The sequence below is a fragment of the Pseudorasbora parva genome, chromosome 17 (genome assembly GCF_024679245.1).
Source record: "Pseudorasbora parva isolate DD20220531a chromosome 17, ASM2467924v1, whole genome shotgun sequence".
NCBI lineage: Eukaryota > Metazoa > Chordata > Actinopteri > Cypriniformes > Gobionidae > Pseudorasbora > Pseudorasbora parva.
Genome location: NC_090188.1, coordinates 37,981,970 through 38,006,826, shown reverse-complemented (window position 1 = coordinate 38,006,826; position 24,857 = coordinate 37,981,970). Strand labels below are relative to the sequence as shown.

General features: G+C 37.5%; 1 protein-coding gene across 4 annotated transcripts in view; it reads right to left on the bottom strand.

Moving 5' to 3' along the window:
* Window positions 1-24,857, bottom strand: part of ppp2r5d (protein phosphatase 2, regulatory subunit B', delta) — an 83,633-nt gene that overhangs the window by 19,382 nt on the left and 39,394 nt on the right. For all 4 annotated transcript variants that reach the window (XM_067422607.1, XM_067422608.1, XM_067422606.1 and 1 more), the window contains exons 5-11: window positions 13,197-13,307; window positions 7,777-7,869; window positions 5,672-5,802; window positions 5,412-5,471; window positions 5,189-5,297; window positions 1,161-1,214; window positions 841-1,011 (exon numbers count right to left, since the gene is read on the bottom strand). In XM_067422607.1, coding sequence (XP_067278708.1) covers window positions 841-1,011; window positions 1,161-1,214; window positions 5,189-5,297; window positions 5,412-5,471; window positions 5,672-5,802; window positions 7,777-7,869; window positions 13,197-13,307 — 729 coding nt within the window. The remainder of the gene's footprint in view (window positions 1-840; window positions 1,012-1,160; window positions 1,215-5,188; window positions 5,298-5,411; window positions 5,472-5,671; window positions 5,803-7,776; window positions 7,870-13,196; window positions 13,308-24,857) is intronic.

The following is a 24,857-nucleotide window of genomic DNA, read 5'->3' as shown; positions in this document are numbered from 1 at the left end:
ACCACGAAACAGATATAATTTTTTTTTAAATACAGTGATATAAATTTTTGGTCATACCGCCCAGCACTAGCAGCCAGGCAGGTCCCGTTCCAGCATATGCCTTGCATTGCACACAGTCTCCACAGAGCTCTCCACAAATGCCCGTTTAACGGCACCTTGGGAAAATGCAGGATGGTAATGGGCCATTTCATTTGAAAAACATGCGTGTTCTTTATGCTCTATATTTAGGGTTTCAGTAATAATAAATGTACATTTTGCATGTTCAGAAGACGTGAGGTGCCCTGTCGTGCGAAAATGTAAACAGGTGTGTGTAAGTAAATTGCTCAGTGCAAAGAAAGAGAAGTAATGGAAACAATTTCTATTTTCTTGTGTCTAATGGACATGAACAAGTTCTTTGAAAAACATTTTTGACCTTCGATACATGTCTAGTCTTCATGCTCTGTTGAGTATGGTTTTACTAAATAAAGTTTCAAACATTTTTTTTTTTGTTGAGAAAATCTTGAGTAAAGAAAACGCTGTACTTATTCAAACTACCAGTTAATTTACTCTTGCTTTGCAAACCAGCAGAGATGGTTCAAACTGTGTGTGGCATTTAATTCACGATAGAGGCGGGCATGTTATGAGGTTACTGAGGATCCAATTAAGTTACGAGGTTTAGTCACAAACTCTTAATACTTTTCATTTGTTTTAATATTTGCAGAACTCATAGACAGACATAAAGGTGACCAATAGTAATGATCTTAGGAGATACAAGGTTTCTGCCCGAGATCGACAATATTTAAAAGATTATGTAAATGATGCCCAATGTTCAGTGATGGAAAGAGATCATTGTTTTCATACCTGGAAGTGTGGACTTGATACACACTTGGCAAGCTGTCTAAACAGAGGCTCCATGACTTTCACAAACTCTGAGGGCTCAATCACATCCAAGATTTCCTCCAGCTCGTTCAGAAACATCACCTCCTTAGGACTGTGAGTCTTGGGCCAGAACTTCAGCAGGCCCATAATCACCTGATCAGCAGAAGAGGAAGGAAAATAGCTGAGAAAGTCATCTTAGCACCAGTTCAAAATGAATAAAGAATTCATACAGAAAAAAACTTGAAAGAAATTTTAATAATAGTGACAGGAAACGGTGCAGTTGCCAATGCTGTAAATCTTACGGGTTCAGTGAGGCTGCTGTCCTTTTCCAGAAACTGCACCACACAGTAGGCCAGCTGAAAGCACAGGAAATGACTTTTTCCAAATAAAACACAATAGGATGACTAACACTGATATTCCTCATTCTATTAAAACATCATAACCTCTAATACTCAATCTATAAGTATAGACTATGGATACAGTAAGACAGGGGTGGGCGATTTGCTGGATGAGGCACTAAACCGGAAAAATCTTTTAAATGTGGTTATGCAAAATTCATGGGCGTTTTGACCACCTTTAAATATCACTGTGAAGGAGAAAATGCAAGCGCTCAAAAACTGTTCATCCTCATGGTGTGGAACTAAACAAAGCCCCCTTAGTTGCTGTAAAGCTTTTCTACTGAGGGTTCCCACTCTTTAATGAACACCAGGTTTAAGGAGTTTCAAGTACTTTTTAAAGCACTTTTTATTTTGTAACAAGCACAATAATGACAATAAAGGTGGGGGTGTTACTGCCAGGCTGTACAGTATCAAAGACCTACTGTACCTGTGTCTATCATTTCTGCAGTAATAAAATACAATGAGGAGAGCGGGCTGATACAGTGTGTGTGTGTGTGTGTATGTGTGTGTGTGTGTGAGCCTGTTTATGTGGTTTATGAGGACACAAATTTGTATAACTACATGGGTATTACACTGGTATTACACTATAAATGTGGTTTATGAGGACATATCAAATGTCCTCATAATTCAAATGGCCTTAAAAACATACTAAATGATGTTTTTTTGAGAAAGTAAAAATGCAGAATGTTTCCTGTGATGGGTAGGTTTAGGGGCAGGGGCAGTGTAAGGGGATAGAAAATACGGTTTGTACAGTATAAAAACCATTACGCCTATGGAGAGTCCCTGTAAACCACATAGACCAACATGTGTGTGTGTGTGTGTGTGTGTGTGTGTGTGTGTGTGTGTGTGTGTGTGTGTGTGTGTGTGTGTGTGTGTGTGTGTGTGTGTGTGTGTGTGTGTGTGAGAGAGAGAGAGAGAGAGAGGGTGAGGGAGAGAGAGTGTGTGAGGGTGAGGGTGAGGGAGAGTGAGAGAGAGTGTGTGAGGGTGAGGGAGAGTGAGAGAGAGTGTGTGAGGGTGAGGGTGAGGGAGAGTGAGAGAGTGTGAGAAGGTGAGGGAGAGAGAGTGAGAGAGTGTGTGAGGGTGAGGGTGAGGGAGAGTGAGAGAGAGTGTGTGAGGGTGAGGGTGAGAGAGAGTGTGTGAGGGTGAGGGTGAGAGAGAGTGTGTGAGGGTGAGGGTGAGAGAGAGAGTGTGTGAGGGTGAGGGAGAGAGAGTGTGTGAGGGTGAGGGTGAGAGAGAGTGTGTGAGGGTGAGGGTGAGAGAGAGAGTGTGTGAGGGTGAGGGAGAGTGAGAGAGAGTGTGTGAGGGTGAGTGAGAGAGAGTGTGTGAGGGTGAGGGAGAGGGAGAGAGAGTGTGTGAGGGTGAGGGAGAGTGAGAGAGAGTGTGTGAGGGTGAGGGTGAGGGAGAGGGAGAGAGAGTGTGTGAGGGTGAGGGAGAGTGAGAGAGAGTGTGTGAGGGTGAGGGTGAGGGTGAGGGAGAGAGAGTGTGTGAGGGTGAGGGAGAGTGAGAGAGAGTGTGTGAGGGTGAGGGAGAGTGAGAGAGAGTGTGTGTGAGGGTGAGGGAGAGTGAGAGAGAGTGTGTGAGGGTGAGGGAGAGTGAGAGAGAGTGTGTGTGAGGGTGAGGGAGAGTGAGAGAGAGTGTGTGAGGGTGAGGGTGGGGGAGAGGGAGAGAGAGTGTGTGAGGGTGAGGGAGAGGGAGAGAGTGTGTGAGGGTGAGGGAGAGGGAGAGAGTGTGTGAGGGTGAGGGTGAGGGAGAGGGAGAGAGTGTGTGAGGGTGAGGGTGAGGGAGAGGGAGAGAGTGTGTGAGGGTGAGGGTGAGGGTGAGGGAGAGGGAGAGAGTGTGTGAGGTTGAGGGTAAGGGAGAGAGTGTGTGAGGGTGAGGGTGAGGGAGAGGGAGAGAGTGTGTGAGGTTGAGGGTGAGGGAGAGAGAGAGAGAGAGAGAGAGAGAGAGAGAGAGAGAGAGAGAGAGAGAGAGAGAGAGAGAGAGAGAGAGAGAGAGAGGGGGGGGGGGGGGGGGGGGGTTTGAACCAGAGATGCAATTTGAAGCCCTCTTCTTCCTGCTTTTAATATTTAATTTCACACTTGGTTGTAGTTTTCTTTTTTTATGAACCATTACTTGATTTTAAAAAATAAAATATAGGCAGAATATTACACACAGAACTTTGCAATAAAATAAGAGAACATGGATAACTTAATAGTTAAGCATTACAAGTTTTTGTTAACCACCTGTACAGGGTGGTGTGGAGGATCAAACCAGCAGAAATAAAAAATAAGTAAATAAATGAATGAATGAATAAATAAATAAATGTGATAATAGGAAAATAAATAAAAGAATAAACAACTTAATCAAATAAATTATTCATTTTAATCAAATTAAATTTTGTATTATATTTCACCTAATTTATTATTTTCTGCTTTTGTACATTTAAAAATATATATTTTTAACTTTGATTTATCTGTATACATTTTTATACATTTATTTTTTATATTTAATCATTTATTAATTCATTTATTTTGTATTTATTTCCACATATTTATTTTTACATTTATTTACTTATTTATTGATTCATTCATTTTAATTATTTTTTTCCTGCACAACATGGAAATGAGGAGAGCGGTCCTTGTGTAGCTTCAGCACATTTGGTTGAGAGCTCACGCATAGAATCGTCAGACCAGCTGAACTAGGCGATAGAGGAAAGTTATTAACTATTTCCCCGCCAAACACAGAATTTTCTGGGTTTTTCCGTGTTAGATGCCGTTAGACACTAGGGGCGCTATTACGCATCTTCTGAAAGAGTTCAATAAGTTCCTGATCAAAACACAGGTGAGGAAGACGCAGTAAAACCAAGCGGCAACCTCCACCAGTTTCTCTTGTAGCCAATACAGAAGTGACTTAAACTGCAATTCATTGACTGGCCACTAGGGGCAGGCTCCAGAAGGGAGCAGAATCTTATTGAGCCCCATGCCCAACTTTATAGCAGAAAAAACATGTTTACTGCCTGGTACAAATTGTGGTTTTGGCCTATACGGCAAATTTTTCCCTTCATGAACTCTGTGAGGGGGGTGAAATTTTTTATAACTCTTTTGGTTACATTATATAAAGTCTTAAAATGATGCATAATTAAGGGTGTGGCCACTATGATTGACAGGTGGATAGCCATTTATCCACTTTCTGTTCATCGGGTAACCTCAGCTCCACCTCTTTGCCCATTTTCTGTTATCTGAAAGTGACGCGCTGCCAAGATGGCAAGGGCCAGCTCATCGCTACTTTATGCTTCCAAACTGCTTTGCAGAATCCTATGGGTGATGTCACGGACACTACGTTCATATTTTTTACAGTCTATGGTTAAGCTGCGTGGGTTTGGCATCAAAAGAATAACAGAATCTTGCTCTTGGTCCAATGTCAAACATGAAGATAAATGATTGAAAGTATGCATTACCTCAAATTGTTAAATAACATCTGAAATAACCATTAGCAGCAAAAAAGGTCTCCAATATGCTGTAAAGTAACAGCACTTAAATTGAACTTAAAAAGTAGAAACTTTAAATGCAAGCAAATACATAAAACATTTTTTGTTTTTATATATTATTTCTTTATTTTTAAATCACGCAAGCAAGAGTTCTGTTCAGACGCTTGGATTCAGTATTCAGTACTACAGCATAATTTTGAGTTTGCATATTTTTCTTAAATGAATTGATTTAATAAATAAATGAAGTGAATTGATAAAAAATCCCAGTGTTATACTAAATTATTAACTCTCTTAGAATGCCACTCAGCCAATCAAATTTTAGGACTAACGTTGATTACTGAAACTTTTGAGTATATGTTTTTTACAGCATAGTTTTTTCATCCCCCCTATAGTGAAATCAATCCTTTCAACATAAAAGTCCCCAACAAAACAAATATCTTCAGAAGAGAGTTCTCCTTAAGCGTACCTGTGGGTGATAGACGCTGAGAGACTTCACTTTGTGTAAAGGCAGTAGCACTCTGATGAGGAACATTTTGTGCTCCTCTTTCAGTGGCAGGGCAAAGCCATTAATTATGCTGTGGGAAGAACATGAGATCGGTCATGTGACAGACAAGTTCTTTCAGTTCGGCAAAGAGAGAAAGACCTCCTCTCGGATTTGTCATGGCAACACTGATAGTGGTCACACTCACCTTCCTAAGATTTCTAAGAGCTCTGCGATTCCATTGTGATGCTCCGTCTCGTATATAAACCTACAGTGCGAGATCAAGGACATCGACTCAATGGATGATTCTGGAAGAGATATCAGTCTCACCTTTTCTCACAAACACAAGCTCTGGCTGACTCAAAGACAGAGCTTACAGTTTCTGTCTACTGTTATAAAGTTTATGAATGAGAACATTTTGATATCCAAAAGAACAGCAGATGTGGATTAGTAAAATGAACAGCTTGCCTGTAGAATATATTGTTAATCTGCCGACGGATGTAGGCTCTCAGCCCCAGGAACTTTCCATAGATCCTGTGCAGGATGGTTTTTAGGAAGTCCCGCTCTCTGGGGTCTTCACTGTCAAAAAGCTCCAGAAGCTGAAAATAAATAATGTGAACTGAATCCATCAGCACAATCATTACAGGTGTTCTGAGACCCAATCACAGTAGCTACGTTTACATGCATCCAAATCAGTTTATAATCAAATTAACAGATCAACTGGACTGAAAAGCCTTCCTGTGAACACTTGTAAAAAAACATGTGATGTAGACCTGGGGCCTATTGCACAAAGCTAGGATAAGGGATTAAGCCGGTATATCTTGGTGCTCTTGTCATCTTTTTTTTTTTAATGTAATACACCGCTTAAATTAAAAAGGCACACTCACACCAAGAACGATAACGAAAGATAACTGTATATTAGCTGATAAATTGAGCCAGGATCACCTAGACATCCCGTCTTAATCCCTTATCCTAGTTTTGTGCAATAAGCCCTGTTTTGGTCCGTTCTTCTTACCTCACTTAATACATCTAAGATGATTTGACAGAACCCAGATCTTCTAATCGTGATAACTGATCTCTGGCTAATTTGGTTCTTCAAACTAATTTGTGGATTGTATTAAAATATCTGGATTAAGTTATCTGAGATCACAGCACGTTCTCGTGTTCCCTGAAGAGGGCAGATGCAGCGATACTCGATCAGCAGTGCAGCGAATGGCTGGCGGCAAGAAAGCAACGTAATGACATCATATAATTAAAAAAGACACCTGACGAGGAACAGTTGTTTCTTGTAGTTCGATTGGTATTATTCCATAGTGATGGATGCCCCATTTTTACAGTTGAGCCCCTGCCCCAGAGAAACTCTTTGGCCCTGTATATAGGATAGATTTTTAATAACTTTAAAGGGTTTGGTCACCCAAAAATGAAAATTAGCCCATGATCCCTAGGATTATATGACATTCTTCTTCTCTTCAGTCAGTACAGGAGCCTACACTTTCGTGTTTCTGTTTAATGTTAAATAAAATGAGGCATGGGATGCTAACTGTATCTTACAGCTTGCATACAACTTTATCTCGCGGCTCAACAATTTTACCTCCTACCGACCAAAATCCAACGTACTTCCAGACATGGCTTTAGATTTTTTAGTTAAAATCGTCACCTTTCAGCAGCGACAGTGCGACTCCTGTGACCTGTCTCTGAACCCCCATGCGCTCGCTCACTCGCAAAGCAGACAGCCACGCCTCTACTACTGCAGCGTTTTTTTATTTATTTATTTTTTTTAATTTGAATATTAATTTTCCCCTTTCGAAATTTGTTTGTTAAAAACTATTCGATTATATATTCGAATTTAGAATATTCGTTGACAGCCCTACTAGTAACTGGTGTGCAATGTCATCAGATGGGGCATAAGCATTTTGAACAGCGAGAGGCGTGGGCGTAATATTTTTCCGTGACTTGAATACGGAAGACGAGTCGCCAGAAGCTAGATAATTTACTTTACACATCACTTCTCTTCAGAAGGCCTTTATTAACCCCCCCGGAGCCGTGTGGAGCACTTATATGATGGACAGATGCATTTTTATGGACTTCAAAAATGACCCAACAGTCCCTGCTTTATAAAGCTGGGAAGAGCAAGGACATTTTTAATATACCTCTGATTGTGTTCGTCTGAAAGAAGAATTTCATATACACCTAGGATGAATTGAGGGCAAGTAAATCATGGGGTAATTTTCATTTTTGGGTGAACTATCCCTTTAATGTGCTTGAATTGTGCACCAAGCACTAAATTCAAGTATTGGATCAGGACTCTGTAGATACTCTGCATTCAATGACTCGAAAAAGCTTGATCGGGACATCCCTAGCACAAAGAGGTGTCAGAATGGTGATATATACCCTTGCTTTAAACTCGACTTAGTATTCTACACAGGCAAGTGCTGAACACTTTACTGCAACATGCTCGTATAACCTTTAAAAGCAGCTGGCCTTAGTTTTCTTACTTACATTTACAACAGAGGGAGTGTGTAGCTTCCTCTGATAGTGTGCTGATGAGGACAATCAGAAGAAAAGACACTTACCGACATTACAAACTTTTGGTCGATGTATTTTTTGGCAACATTGGGCTGGAAATCAGGTGACTCCAGGAATCTTAAGAAGAATTCATAAACCAGCTGAAGAAAGGGAGAGAATGAGAGATAAAATAAAGATTCATATATGATGATTGTATGTCAGGTCCTCTTTGCCACCAGAACAATAGATGCTCTCAGTTCTTGTCAAAATTACAGACATTTTGCTCCAAAACCTAGTGAGATGCCTCGCTGCAATCAAGCCAGCAGGGAACCTCAGAAGTGACGGTCTACATACGCAGAAACTCTGTGACCCGCACAAACGTTCATTTTGACTTTAAAGTGTTAGTTCACCCAAAAATGAAAAATCTCTCATTAATTACTCACTCTAATGTCGTTCGACACCCGTAAGACCTCCGTTCATCTTCAGAACAAAAATGAAGATATTAGTGTTGAGATCCGATGGCTCAGAAAGGCCTTCATTGACACCAATGTAATTTCCTCTCTCAAGACCCATAAAGGCACTAAAGACGTCGTTACAAAGCCCATCTCACTACACTACAATCATTTTATTTTACGCTGATTCATAACCGTTCGAATATTTGTTTTGAAATCGGCCCATCACTATATAAGTCGTTATTTCGGTTTCTTTTGCGCACAAAAACTATTCTAATCGCTTCATAAAATGATTGTGGAGCCGCTGTAGTGAGATGGGCTTTGTAACGACGTCTTTAGTGCATTTATGGGTCTTGAGAGAGGAAATGACATTGGTGTCAATGAAGGCCTTTCTGAGCCATCGGATCTCAACACTAATATCTTCATCTGTGTCTGAAGATGAACGGAGGTCTTACAGGTGTCGAACGACATGAGGGTGAGCAAATACAGAATTTTCATTTTTGGGTGAATTAACCCTTTAACATAGTGCTGAAGCTGACAACTTCATACTTGAGAAGCATAAAAATTATAACACTAAAATAAAGTATTTTTATGCACACTATTTTTAACTGAATTATAATTTGACAAGCAGGGCGGACGAGAGCCATGAGAGAGTGGCGCAAAATCCTCTTTCGTCGTTCCTCCCTTTATGCTTCAGAGCTCCTCCGTGAGAGGATTCGAGACCGATGTGATGCGCAGCTGATGCTCATTTGCAAACACGCCACCGGCCTCACGACGCTCTCTCACGGCTCTCGTCCGCCCTGCTTGTCACAGACATTTTTTTATATTCCACATGCTTTTGCTTCATCTATCTTGGATATGCATTGCATTAAGCTCAGGGAAATATATAAACTTCTTTGCAAAGGACACGTGATGCTGCCTTTGAAGACAAAGCAGTTTTGAGGTCTTACATTTGCACAGCATAATGTAAAAAGGCAAATGAATGGGCAACCACCAAAAACATTTAACATACGCTATAGGGCAGCATAATTAATCAAATTTTAACTGTGATAACTATACCTGCTTCTATCAATGAATTAAAAATAAACATCCTGAGAATATTTTGACAATTTGACATTCTTGCATTGGATAACGAGCCTTCACTATCTTTCCTGCTTACCGGGTTGCCAGACTTCATAAATATAAATCCCCCAAACTGAGCTTTTCTCTTAAAAGTATACGTTTTCTGTACAATGCTTTACTTAATCTTTCCAACATGGTTCTCTCTGGGCTGCAAAAGAGCACAAAACACTGACAAACACATATGATGAAGTTTAGTGATTGAACAAAAGTGTCATACAGCCAGTTTTTGTCCCTTCATGAGGCCACGTGTGTGACTTGCTGCTATTAAATCTGTGAGTAAACCTTCTCTGAGACAAACTGTAATAAATATAAACATGAATCTGAACCATATTGTTTGGAGTCATGGATGGTGAATGAATTAATTATGTCCGGTTCGCGAACAAATCGTTCTTTTTAACTGGATCTTTTTAGTGAACCGGTCATTCGAAACGGTACGCATCTCAAATCAGCCCTGATCCCACAAGTTACTATAATTACTAACTTTCTGACATGAGTGACAGTCCCTCCGACTACAGGGAGTGCAGAATTATTAGGCAAATGAGTATTTTGACCACATCATTCTCGTTATGCATGTTGTCTTACTCCAAGCTGTATAGGCTGGAAAGCCTACTACCAATTAAGCATATTAGGTGATGTGCATCTCTGTAATGAGAAGGGGTGTGGTCTAATGACATCAACACCCTATATCAGGTGTGCATAATTATTAGGCAACTTCCTTTCCTTTGGCAAAATGGGTTAAAAGAAGGACTTGACAGGCTCAGAAAAGTCAAAAATAGTGAGATATATTGCAGAGGGATGCAGCAGTCTTAAAATAGCCAAGCTTCTGAAGCGTGATCATCGAACAATAAAGCATTTCATTCAAAATAGTCAACAGGGTCGCAAGAAGCGTGTGGAAAAACCAAGGTGCAAAACAACTGCCCGTGAACTGAGAAAAGGCAAGCGTGCAGCTGCCAAGATGCCACTTGCCACCAGTTTGGCCATATTTCAGAGCTGCAACATCACTGGAGTGCCCAAAAGCACAAGGTGTGCAATACTCAGAGACATGGCCAAGGTAAGAAAGGCAGAAAGTCGACCACCACTGAACAAGACACACAAGCTGAAACGTCAAGACTGGGCCAAGAAATATCTCAAGACTGATTTTTTTAAGGTTTTATGGACTGATGAAATGAGAGCGAGTCTTGATGGGGCAGATGGATGGGCCTGTGGCTGGATTGGTAAAGGGCAGAGAGCTCCAGTCCGACTCAGACGCCAGCAAGGTGGAGGTGGAGTACTGGTTTGGGCTGGTATCATCAAAGATGAGCTTGTGGGGCCTTTTCGGGTTGAGGATGGAGTCAAGCTCAACTCCCAGTCCTACTGCCAGTTTCTGGAAGGCACCTTCTTCAAGCAGTGGTACAGGAAGAAGTCTGCATCCTTCAAGAAAAACATGATTTTCATGCAGGACAATGCTCCATCACACACGTCCAAGTACTCCACAGCGTGGCTGGCAAGAAAGGGTATAAAAGAAGAAAATCTAATGATATGGCTTCCTTGTTCACCTGATCTGAACCCCATTGAGAACCTGTGGTCCATCATCAAATGTGCGATTTACAAGGAGGGAAAACAGTACACCTCTCTGAACAGTGTCTGGGAGGCTGTGGTTGCTGCTGCACACAATGTTGATGGTGAACAGATCAAAACACTGACAGAATCCATGGATGGCAGGCTTTTGAGTGTCCTTGCAAAGAAAGGTGGCTATATTGGTCACTGATTTGTTTTTGTTTGGTTTTTGAATGTCAGAAATGTATATTTGTGAATGTTGAGATGTTATATTGGTTTCACTGGTAAAAATAAATAATTGAAATGGGTATAAATTAGTTTTTTGTTAAGTTGCCTAATAATTATGCACAGTAATAGTCACCTGCACACACAGATATCCCCCTAATATAGCTAAAACTAAAAACTAAAACTTCCAAAAATATTCAGCTTTGATATTAATGAGTTTGTGTTCATTGAGAACATGGTTGTTGTTCAATAATAAAATTAATCCTCAAAAATACAACTTGCCTAATAATTCTGCACTCCCTGTAGAAATAAACGAATTTTTTGAAGTATTTTGTAACTCCAATAGTTCACTGAACCGAGTCATCTTTTGCTGAGAGATCTGATGAACTCACGAGCTGCTGATACTGAATACGCGCGTGTAAACCGAACATAGCGGTTCTCTGATCAGCAGTACAGAATCGAAAACCGTTTCTGTCGGACACGTTCAATCCTGAGAGCCGATGAGCTAATCATGCATGTTATTTGTTCAGAGGAACGAAATGCAGGTGAAGTGTATAAAACAAATCACGCTTGGAAACATTATCACATAAAGCTGTCTTATCACTGTATTATTTTAAAGTTTGGAAACACAATGGATTGTAAAACGGTCAAACTAAACATTTATTTGCTTTATCAATAATGAATGATATTTTTGGGAACAGCTTTTTTCTTATTTAATTTCTAAGTCGATACACATTTTAAAATGTAATCAAAAAGTAGGTACGATATCAGACTATTCAGCTTGCAGCAGTTCGCAGCTGGAATTTGCACTCAGCATCTGTGATATGTGACATACACTGCTACAGCGGTTCTCGAGTCAGGAACGGGTTGCAGCGGTTCTCGAATCACCAATACAGAATCGAGAACCGCTTCTATCTGAGAACCGATGAGCTGAGGTACTGAGCATGTGTGATAGCGTCGTCATGAACCAAACTGTTTCTCTCGGACAACTGATGCTGATAATACATGAGCACGAGTGAACCAAGGAGTAAGTTTATGTTATGTCAATGTAAGTTTATTTAATCTGTGTAAAATATCAGTGTTTGCACGACAGTGGCTGTATTGAGTGCTTTTGCAAAACATAAATGAAAAAAACATATCCAAGATGATGATGATGATGATGATGACAATAATATTTATTACTATACTAAGTTTTCATTACAAACACTTTATATGAATGTGTTTGAATCGGTTTGAATGTATTTTCATCCGCCGGGATGATAGAAATGACGTCATTACGTAAGGACGTAAAAGAATTGGTAATCCGTTTTTTTTTTTTACCGGTTCTTTGAAACGAACTGTCCGAAAGGACCGGTTCACGGAAAAGAACCGAACTTCCCATTACTAGAATAAATGCACTTATGCAACCTCTGTGAATACAGAAAATCATTTTAATATGCCAATTTATTATTAATGTTGGAAAAGATGTGTATCTTTTTTGAAAGAAATGAAATATTTTTGTTCAGCATGGATGTGTTAAATTGCTAAACGTGATAGTAAAGATTTATATTGTTAAAAAATGTTTCTATTTTGAATAAATGCCATTCTTTTTAACTTTTTTTTTTTATTCATCAATGAATCCTGAAATCAGTTTCCAAAAATATATTAAGCAGCACAACTGTTTCCAACATTGATTAAAAAAATCTGCCTATTAGAATGATTTCTGAAGGGTCATGTGACACGGAAGACTGGATTAATGGCTAATGCAAATTACGCTTAGCATCACAGAAATAAATTCTATTTTAAAGTATATTAAAATAGTAAACCATTATTTTAAAATGTAATAATATTTCACAATATTACAGTTGTTTTTAGTGTATTTTTGATCAAATAAATGCAAGCTTGATGAGAATAAGAGACTCTTTCAAAAACTTTAAAAATAGTAATTTTCCAAACTTTTGACTGGTACGGTGTATATACAATTATCTTAAAATATTTTTTCTGGTATATCTGAATATTAACCACAATTATGGTTTTTGACAATTGTGATTGTCAGTTTAACCATTATTGTGCAGCCCTATTTCAGTAAAGATTTTAGTAATACTTATAATGCTAACTAAATACTGGACTGGGTTGACAATTAGTGTTATTATAATATGAAGCACCACACACACCTGCAGGTGGGGCCAAGCGGCCTCCAGAGTGGGTTCATCCTCTTCAGGGTCAAATTCTGCTCCCGTAGGATTGGAAGAGGGTGGCAGAGTCCTGAACAAGTTTACAGAAAACTGAAAAGAGAAACACATTATCTGTCATTACACAAACAGAGAAACTGTCCATTCTAAGAATACACTAAAAGTACTATAATAAACCACAATACCTTTGTGTCACAATACCTTTTTTTTTTTAAAGGACACCAAGTAGCATTAGAAGCAAGTTAGTAAGCAGTAGTATTATTGTGTGACTGCATCGTTATTGCAGGGTCTTTTCTATTGTATTACTTATTTATTGTATTGTATTATTACTTATTACACTCTGTGACGTCAGCGTGAGGTGAAACACTGCCTTAACAAAAGAACAACACCTGATTCTGTGGCCAAGGCCAACGATTTTAGGTCTATGTGGAGCTAAACCAGATCGAACCTCCAAGCAATAAACATACCGAACAAGCTTCATTCTGATTCCAGTATTATGAATGTATATGAACTTTATTTTTAATGAAGACCCAGCTCACGTGGAGAAGACATTGTGCGTTTGTTCCTTCATTTCACCACAGATTCGTTTGTAAACAAGAGACTGGATTTGCAGACAGGATGAGAATACATGAATGACTGAAACAACACACTTATGTGAGTAAATTTGTTGTTTATATTTTTTATGTGATAGCATTACATTGTTATAGATCATATAATATTTATTGATTATGTGTCTAACTGAACATTTTGATTATGCTGATTCGTCTGGCTCTGCAGTGAGGCTTGTGCATGCGTGTTAGTGTTGCACGGTTAACGCTTATATCCACCGATCGGGAGGGCCAAGTAATAAAAAATAACATTCCAATCAATTGCGTGCTAATGAGTGATAAATCATTGTGTTTGTTTAATAAAGACATTTTACGAGCCTTGTGAGTGAATCCTTCTGGTTGCCATTTTCCAAAACGCTTTCAAGACAATTCTCATGTGTACTGACAGGGAAGCTGAAGCTCATTGACCAATTCAACTCTGTGCCCCACCCGTGGGTCCAATATTGCATCGCCATTCAAAATATACTGCAGAGATGAAGAGGTTAAATATGAAATCTTATCTAATCATAGCTGTGTGAGTTTACTTCCAAGTCTTAAGTGCAGTTCTGTGAGAGAGACTCAAAACTAAGGTAGAAAACAGCCTATTACTTACTTATTATGTTTTTGAATGTAAAAACCACGCAAACATTATAAGTTGACCTCAGACAACAGAATATAATATATCACAGGACACAATCATGAAGTGGAACGAAATGTATTGGATATTTCAAACTTTTTTAACAAATCAAAAATAGAAAAATTGGGCATATATATATATATATACATATATAAGGGCTGTGTATTGCCAAGAATCTGGTGATACAATACAGGGGTTACGATACGATATATTGTAATATATTGCAATATTTCTTTTTTGTGTTTTTTTTCTTTTTTTATAATTTAAAAGAATAAAGAACACAACCATGCCTAAAACACGAGAATGTATTTTATTTAATTAATACAGTATAATTTATATCACTAATCACTATTTTGTCCAATCTAAGTTAAGGGAAATGTAAAGTGACTGCAGGATTCTTTATGTGTATATGTTTTAAAGGATCACAGTATAGCAGTGGCTAATAACAACAGAAAGTGCAGTCCATTTCATGACTGAATGACTGTTTTATATTTAATACAGTTAAGCTATTTTCTATAAAGCAGTCTATTGTATAAAGTGCTATTTCAAGTAACTGCAGAGCTGGTCATCATATCCACATCGCTATGATCTTTCATTCTGCTGCCACCGCTGTCAGTTTTGGTGTTTGTTTATTTTGTTACTGAGAGGAAAACGTGCAGTACATATTTCTGTCGAAATGCTTCTCATCAGCTCAGGTGACGTCAGGATGTTAAGCGAGCTCTGTTTCAATGAGTTTCCCGAGTATTAGATTTTAATCTTGTCGATTTCCTTAGTGGTTTCTTTTGAGCTGAAGCCAAAATGAGTCCACACTTCAGCTCTGTATACTGCAGGAGTGGAATAATTCTATCATCTTGAGAGCTAGGTTTGCTAATGCAAACACTAGCAATGCATGCACTTTCACCTTGGACTTCTCCGGCTCCGCGTCAGTTATACGTTCTGAGATAACACTGCCATCTAGCGGTTGGGTGTTATACAGTCTGTGGTTTAAACCGAACACAAAGCCACGAATCTTGGATGTAAATAAATAAATAAATATCAATAGTGTTTTTGAGAATCGATACAGCATCGCCAAACGTAATATCGCGATATTCACGTGTATCAATATTTTCTTACACCCCTAGTATATACAGTATTTACATATAGAGGTGTGCAAGGGGATTTTATAGTGGATTTGTAGCCTAGAAATCTAGACACACCCTAGTGGCAGCAAATCTAATCTGGCCGCGAGTATCGCCTAGCAACTCTCTACACTTCTGAGCTGTAAACGCCAAACTCTGGTCGGGCCAATCACATCATGTATAGAGTCGGTGGGCGGGGCTTAACATAATGACGGCCAAGTTGCGCTTGCATGCTTCTTCTATTAAACACAGAAGCTGGCGAACGGCGGTCTTTTGAATCAGCTTTGACCGCGACTCTGGAAGACTTGGAGTTAAGCTTTTCTCTGAGAAAAGAACAAAGAACGGCACTGAAGTCATTCTTAAGAAGGGAAGATGTGTTCAGAGTTTTGCCGACCGGATCCGCCGAAAGTTTAATCTTTTAACTTGCTCTGGTTGGTTGTAGCGCTATCCAATTGCGTGCAGAGGGAGTTTGGAAGACAACCGTTTATCCGCCCCTCCGATTGAGCTGTCAATGGTGAGTTTCCAGACCAAACATCTTGATGTGGGTCTGGCTTGTCAGGCTAATGGATTTGAACATTACCTGTCCAATCAGAGTTAAGAGTCAGAACTATCCATTTAATAAGAATGTATTTGGTATTTTCTAATATACCTCTCTTTAAACTGACTATAACTTTCACAATGTTTGCACTAAAAACCTCACCTCACACAATTATCCACAATCGACAACACTGAACTGTCATCTTTTTTAGCTCTCATTATGAATGCAAGGCTTTAAATATGTATGACCTCAAATATCAACTCCCTCTGAAGTAAGAAAGTGGTAAGATACTGCTTATCACTTGTGTCCCAAAATGGCTGAGAGGAAGGAAAGGAGTGTTACTACTGCAGAGGGGCGGCACGTTGTTCTCTGTCAAGATGACGCAATGTTTCGACCACAGCCTCAGACGAGAGTCGACTCAGACCTCCAGACAGGAGAGGGAGGGGCGAGACATTCTCACTGACACCTCACACCGAGACGGGAGAGCGGGACATGAGAGTCTAATGAGCATGAGAGGATGGGGAACACTAGGGGACAATGTGCATCTGAAAGCTAAGAGGTTTGAGATTTATGATTGAGATTGTCTTGCAATACAATCGCAAGATTTATGATTAGAAACAGGGCTTGCTGATATAATGTTTCCAATATATACCAGATCATTTTTAGATATCACAATGTATCCCAATGACTGAAATGCACTTTTATTTGGCATTCTTTTCACTAAAGGCTGTGCGAATAGTATTTCAATGCACGTTTATGTTTGTAGACATTGCTGTGTATTAAATGTATCTTTTAGCGCTGTCAATCGATTAAAAGAAATCTAAATCTAGAAATCTAAAAAATCTAAAAGACACTAATCACACATTAAAATTCATTAAAATCTCCCCTAATAAAGTTTTATATATTTTTATATTGAAAAAATGTCACATTTAATCTTATAAATAATAAAATGTATGTATGTATGTATGTATGTATATATGTATATATATGTATATGTATATATATATATATATATATATATATATATATATATATATATATATACACACACACACACACACACACACAAAGACAGCAGCTTTTAAAAAATGTATTTAATGGCATCCTTTTAACTGATAACGGATACCAATCCTGCTACTGATGTCTCTATGAGATAATTTTTTCCCAATTTTAGCCATTAATTATAGCCATTCAGCATTACAATATAATGCAAAACTTAAAAAAACTTTTAATTTAAGTGAAGTTAAAACAATCTTCACAATCTTGTTTTTGAGTGCATTTGAGCATTTTGTTTTTTTAATTCTCTTTACCACTGGTTTAATTATCCTTGTTTTTATTTTTAATTCTTACACATGGTATTCTTATTTCTCATGCATATGCTATAACTATTTTAATTAATTTCTATGTAAAGCACTTCAAATTGCTACTGGGTATCAAAAGTGCTATACAAATAAACTTGCCTTGCCTTCACATAAACCCTTTTTAATAAATGTCACATTTAGCTGTGCACTTCAATATATCAGGGTTCATTGTTTTTCTATTAGCCGAGTCAGACTAGTTCAGATTTTTACTTTCCCAATCAAAATGCACAAAAGTTAGTTACATCAGTCAAAAATAACAAAAACATTGTAAACAGTGCTTTAAGATTTTCAGGTAGGTCTAACAGAAATCTAAGAGTTATCAAACACTTAAATTCATTATAAATTACAAATAGATTACTACTTAAAGCTACAAAAGTGATTCAGTCAATAGCAGTGAGTGATTCTCTTTTGTTTTTTTCGTTCTTTGATTATCCTTAAATGACAGACAGCAGCTGGATTCGGAAAGGTTGCAAAAGGTGATGCATATTTTCCTTACAAATGCTCCAAAAGGCTTCATTTATGTCATTTGGAGTGCAGTGCGCTTATATATTATAATAGGAAACTCACTGACAGAAGGCCTTCAGTTTCAAGTGCTCGCAACGTGCTTTATGATGAGTACTTCTGTGTGCGACTGCTGCGGCTGAAAAATGCTTTTATGACGCAAAATCAATGAAACTACAGTCAGTAATGTCTTAAGGAATAAACAAAGGACAATCCATATCTTATATTTCAAAAGAGATCTGTGCATTAGTGAATGCAGACCTCTCGCTGTATGTGTATATATATATATATCAGGGTATCTGCAGGTTTCCCCAAGTCAAATTTAAGACTTTTTAAGACCTTTTTAAGACCATTATGAATAAAATTTAAAAGACCTATATCACGCAATAAAAAAACGCATAGGAAATGCAGAATCACTCAATTAGGCTACTTAAAATTATATTATTTAATTTATTTAAATTGAACAAAGTATTAGTAAACGTATTATTCATAGCTCAATCCCACTAGGATTAGCACATATACACTATATATATATATATATATATATATATATATATATATATATATATATATATATATATATATATATATATATATATATATATATATATATATATATATATATATATATCTCATTTGACCAAAATTAGTTTTTATTTTGTGGTGGTCACTTCCATAGATTTGCAAACATTTTTTTTTTTTTTTTTATAATTAGGATGCAACATTAACCATATTATTATGTTAGATGCACAATAGTCACACATTGCAATAAAACTGACAAAATGCATGAATCTTGTTTTGTTATTATCAAAAAAGGCTGGTTCAGTTGTGTGCGATCTATCTTTAATAACACGATCGCTTGGGGTGGGAACCAACATCTTAAAAGTAAACCACAGCAATAATTGCTTAATATAAGTAAAACGTTTTCAAGTGATTACGTAATCAAGTAATCGGTCATTAATAAAATGTATTATAAACAAATGACAATAGGACAAATAAATACAATATAAAGATGCATATCTACAGAGAGGAACACTCCACCGTTTTTAGAAATAGGGTTTATTCAACTTCTTTAGACATTTAGATATGTGGGCAAATGCATTTGTCTCAGTGCATGCATTGTTTTAGTTTGGCAGGGTCGCCGCTAGCTTAGCTTAAAATGCATTTCCCCACATATCTAAATGTAGCAAAGTACCAAAGTTGAATAAGCCCTATTTCTAAAACAGTTGGTGTTCCTTTAAGTGTAAGTGCTGTTTCCCCCGTTTGTGTTGTTGTTAAGCTTATATTAGTTTGCTTTCACTTTGAGAACATACTAATGCGCAGATCCAGCGCTTACTTACACGTCTTAAACTTTTTAACTCAAATCAGGATATAGACATATGGATAATGTGTTTATATGATCGTTCAAGAGTAACCTTAGGGTAATGAGCCAAGAAATAACACATTCAATACACTCGCGCGAGCGCTGACAAGCAGCAAACACACGCAGTCTGAAATCGGAGTTCGGAGTTTACATCACTGTTATTAACTATTTTAGTGAAATCGGGTATATTATACTTTTATTTGGTCATTAAGCAAGATGGTGAGAAAGATTCGCCTTCGCGTTCACGATCGCGGAACTGCAAGAACCGTCAGAAAATTAAATTTTTCGGTTTATGCGTCTGTAGGGTACAATCAGAAAGAGGCTCGTGCCAATAACACGAAAGCTGATTGGCTGCAATAGACGTGGCATGCTTGTCTAATTTGTAGTTGTACTAGAGCGAACAATAGTTGGTCTAGCGAAAGAAAGAACTACAAACACCACAGAACAAACACACACACACACACACACACACGTGCGCGCGTGCTGCGGGAGGCGAGAACATTTCAATGAGGTAGCGTTACATGAACGTAGGAAAATTAAGACCTGTTAAACATTATTTAAGACCTAGAACGCAGTGCTTCCGCGAATTTAAGACTTTTTAAGGCCTTATATTTTGATTTTGAAATTTAATACTTTTAAGACTTTTTAAGACTCCGCGGGGACCCTGATATATATATATATATATATATATATATATATATATATATATATATATATATATTAGGGCTGGGCAAGTTAACGCATTATTATCGCGTTAACGCATTCATTAACGCCGACAATTATTTTATCGCGCATTAACGTAGTTATTTATTATTTCCGGTATATTGAAAGGCCGTTGCTCACTGCCTCTGAATACACACACAGAAAAACCATTGGTCACAGGACAATACAGTGCTGTCTGTAAGCCAAGGGCTTGACATTTTTTGTCTGGGACAAATAAAATATTAAAATAACCAGAAACGCGAGAATGATTCAGATTTTTTTTGGTTATTATTATTATATTAAATGTAAACACCGATTGATAATGGAGTGTATCTCTGCCTCTGGTAACAAAGTCACGTTGAGGCTCGCGCTGCCTGCCTCTTTGTGAGAGACATTCGTTGAGAAATCAAAACAATTGAGCAGATATATAAACTCAACAGAAGAAACATATTGGGGTAAAACTGAGTTTTTTGTAGTTGTTGATATTTATGATTTATGATATTGTTAATAACACAAGTCGACTTTGCAATCGTGAATTGTGTAGCATGAATGGTGTAGCCTAGTTCAATAAACAAGTAGCCTAATTAATATTAGGTTACTTAAATTTTAGATCCAAACAACCTTTTTTGTTCCACTGCACCCATGATTTCACCGACGAAAATAGTTCCAGAGGAAAGCAACACTCAGCGCGGTGTTTTGTTACTAAATGATTCAGTGTTTTGAATGAATCATTTGAATGAACGACTCAATGACTTGCTCATGAAGACGTCACTTGCTGCCCCCTATTGGCGGTTATGTTTAAAAGTATGATTGCATGTTTTATTTAGAACATCAATCTTATAACATTATTTATTGCAGCTGTATTTTTTGCAGTTTAAATTATTTAATTGGATTGGTAACAGCCTATAGTGTCTTTACTATTATAACTGAATTTATTAATCAAATGAAAGAATTTAACATAAAAGATGATGCAAACATTTAATACGATTTTAAAAAATGGCCTTTATAAAATTAAATAACACCCTCGGGCAGAGGTGTAGTGGTAAAAAAAGAGGTGGGTAAACTATAAATTCTGGGTGACCGCATAGTGGTCAAGGTAAGGTGGGTCACTGCCTACCGGTGTATGCAGCCCGATCTCACGGCAATTCGTACTAATACGAGGTGGCTAATATGAGCACACAAGAAGATATTCACATTAAACAAGCTGGAATCAAAGAATTTGACTGTTGTCTTAAAAAATTACTTAAGCCGACTAATCGATTATCAAAATAGTTGTCAATTTCAGTTTTTGCCAATTGCTAATAAGGCAGGTGCAGATTAACGACAGAAGGATGAATTTGGTGCCACATATTTTAATTTAAAGAAAACTCAGTTTCTGTAATCAACAGAAGAAAGACAATATAAGTTGCACTGTAGTTTCCACAAGTGTAGCCTAATGGCTGCCGACATTAACAGACGATTTTGCTAAACTATAAAAACAATAAAACCAAAAATGTTCTATTTGAACACTAAATACACTGCGTCATTACAGCTTTATAACAGGGTTTCGACATGCTCTCTATAAACCAGCTGCCTGTGATTAATTAATATCACAACAATGTCCAGAGTGCCTCTTTGTCCACTTGAAAAGTGATTGAAAAGTGTCACAAGCTGATTAAATGTACTACAAATGGATAATTGTCATTTTGAAAATTTCTGGATATCCATTTTCGAATCTTGGTTGCGTGTCGTTCATGAATGATTCGTTCATTTTGAACGAATCTTTAATATGACTCGGGACTACCGAGTTGTCTCAGAGAGTGATTTGTTCATTTAGAACGAATCTTTATTATGACTCGGGACTACCGAGTTGTCTCAGAGAGTGATTCGTTCACTTTGTTTTGACTGCACGTGCGCATTACGCAACATATGGGTTCTGATTGTTCTGATTCTGAATCGACAGGTGAGATCCGAGTCTTTTGTTCTTCCTGTCAGTCCCATAGAGACGGGAAGAGAAAAGATTGGTTCATTTTGCTGAACGAGACTCAAAGATCCGAGTCAGTAAAATGATCCGAACTTTCCACTACTCTCACTGACAGTTGCAGCACGATATGAAAGACAACCAATGAAAATGAACAATATGAAACTAAAACGACACAAGCTTAATTTAAAATGGCTTAGGAACTGTAGGCTATTTAGAAGTGGATAAACTCTATTTAGAGGTGGATAAACGCACTTTGGAGGTGGGTAAACGCTATTTCTGAATTTTGGGAGGTGCGTAAACGGCGTTTACGTGCGTTTAGCCTCCACTACATCCCTGCCCTCGGGCGAATATCACAAATATGCCGATTTAAGTCGGCCTATGTAAAAGCTGACAGAACTCTGATGAAAATATTACAACAGAATCGATATATGTTTATACCACCAATTTAATTTAATTTAATTTAATTTGATTAAATTAATGTTTAAGTTGATAATTACAAGAAATATTGTAACTGTTACTAACTTAAACTGCTGTAAAAAGCACCTTATTTGTTTAAAGTGTTTGCAAATCATATGTTATTGCACTTTTGTTCATATAGCAGCACTTTTGTATTCATTATTAAATGTATATATAAAAATAAAGAGAAAATCAAACTTTTAAATGATTTTCTTTCTTTCAGGGCGAATACATAAACATTTGTAATAAATTATAATTATAATTTTGTATTGCTGAGCCCTATTTAGGACACAGCAGATCTCTTCTCCGAATTATGAATGGCTGAAAGAAAACGCAGGTGTCTGGGCCTTGATTTATGATGGCTAATTACCTATAATTCCCTGGTGTACATTTACACTTGAGCAGATTTTATCCTGGGCCTGGCTAGTAATCACCTTGGCATTGGTCAGTCAAAAGCCATTTCTGTCAATTGGTCACATGATAGACAGAGGTGTGCACTTTCAACATGTTTTGTCCTATTATCTTCTGACCAGATGAGAATCAGCTAACCAACATTATGTTTGACTGCACAAAAAATGTGTTTGTGGTACAACAACCAAATGCAAAGCAATCTGTGACACTTTTTTTAATATATATAGGTTGCCTCAGATTTAATATACAATATCTCGACGTCCTTCATGCCACTTGTCACTTTGAATGAGTTCTTGTGAGTCACACGATACAGTGCAGCTGAGGCATCACCTTAGTGTGTTTGCAACTCTGAGGGATCTCAGAACGGTAGGAGAGGATTAATGTTGCCATGGAAACTGAATTAGAGGGGCAATTTTCCACAAATAAAAAAAAGAAGATATTATTAAATTTGAGAAATCTGCCAAAGTGTTTTTTGAAACCCAGTACTTTATTTAGCTTCACTTTTGACCACTCAAGACAGGGTGGTGTGAACCAAGCCACACATTGCTTATGCATGGGAACCATGTGTAAACGGTAATGGGGATATAGCTGTGTGACTAATCAAATTTTAGTTTCCATTTTGGCTTACAACAATGACAAAAGACGCTCATCAGTCATGGCCCCACAGCGCCTAAACACCAACAGGCTCCGTCTGCTACAGCAGCCACGCCCCTAAACACACGCTATAGGCTGAGCTGGAAAGAGATTGGCGGCTCTCAATGTTTGATGGTGCCTAGGAGGCTCAATGTTTACACTTTTGAGGGAGATAAACCCATGAATAGAATACTAATAGCACAAAAACAATAAACTGGGTTAAGAGTAGGTCTGGACGATATGACCTAAAATTACAATCTTGATAAATTTAACATTTTAACTTGATTACAATTAATGAACAATTATTTTGCTTTGTTGTTGTTATTGTTTTTTGCCCTCAGGTGTGCGAGCTACTGTCTGCATGAGTGTTCGTATGCTATTATATATATATGAGCGCATTAGTTGATTATTAATTATACACATTCGTTGGTCTAAAATTGCTTCAGAGTTAAAACTGGCAAGCCTTAAAACACAAACAACTGACAAACTTTCGTGAGGAATTATATGTACATTTAACTTTTCGAGCCTCTTATTGCTACCTGTCACAACTTTTTTGGAATGTGTATCTCTCATGAAGTCCAAAATGAGCCAATATTTGGCATGACATTTCAAAATGTCTCACTTTCAACATGTTATCTATTTTCTATTGTGAATAAAATACAAGTTTATGAGATTTGTAAATTATTGCATTCCTGTTTTATTCACAATTTGTATATTGTCCCAACTTTTATGGAACCGGGTTTGTATTAAAATCGTATTAGGCTTTGAAAGAGAACTCAAGGTGTTCTCCGGGCAGCTTTCTGTGAACACAGGACAACAAAGTTTGGGCTTTATGTGACAGCCTAAATGTGTCAAATTGCCAGGGTTGGCAAGTATTCACGTAAACACAGTCGGTTATGACTCAAGTGAACCTAAACAGTTGTGAGAAAAGCAGATGTGTGTCAGTATATTAGATCTGTGCATTTAGTCTTAAAGTGACAGCAGCCTAATAAACCAGCTGCACTGTGTCATTAATGTTAATCAACCATTAAAAAAAAGAGGAAAAACAATCAACGCTCTTGACTGTATAACTTTTGTAGCTTTAAATTCATGCAGTGAAGACTAAGCAGTATTTTTTTTTAGATTTGATTTCCATAATTTTCAGTATCAAGCTATTAGCTGAATATTATAATGTTAGAAATGTAAAACTTAATCATTTAATGTCTTTTTTCCCCATTTTATTTTTCTTGTTTGTAATTTGCTTTTTTGTTTTTATTATATTGATGTTGACTTCATTACTTGTCCTAGTATCAGTTCATATCAAGAATTTTACTGTTATTAAAATGATGATATCATAGCAATCTTATTTCCAGCAAAATATCCTTGATATTGCT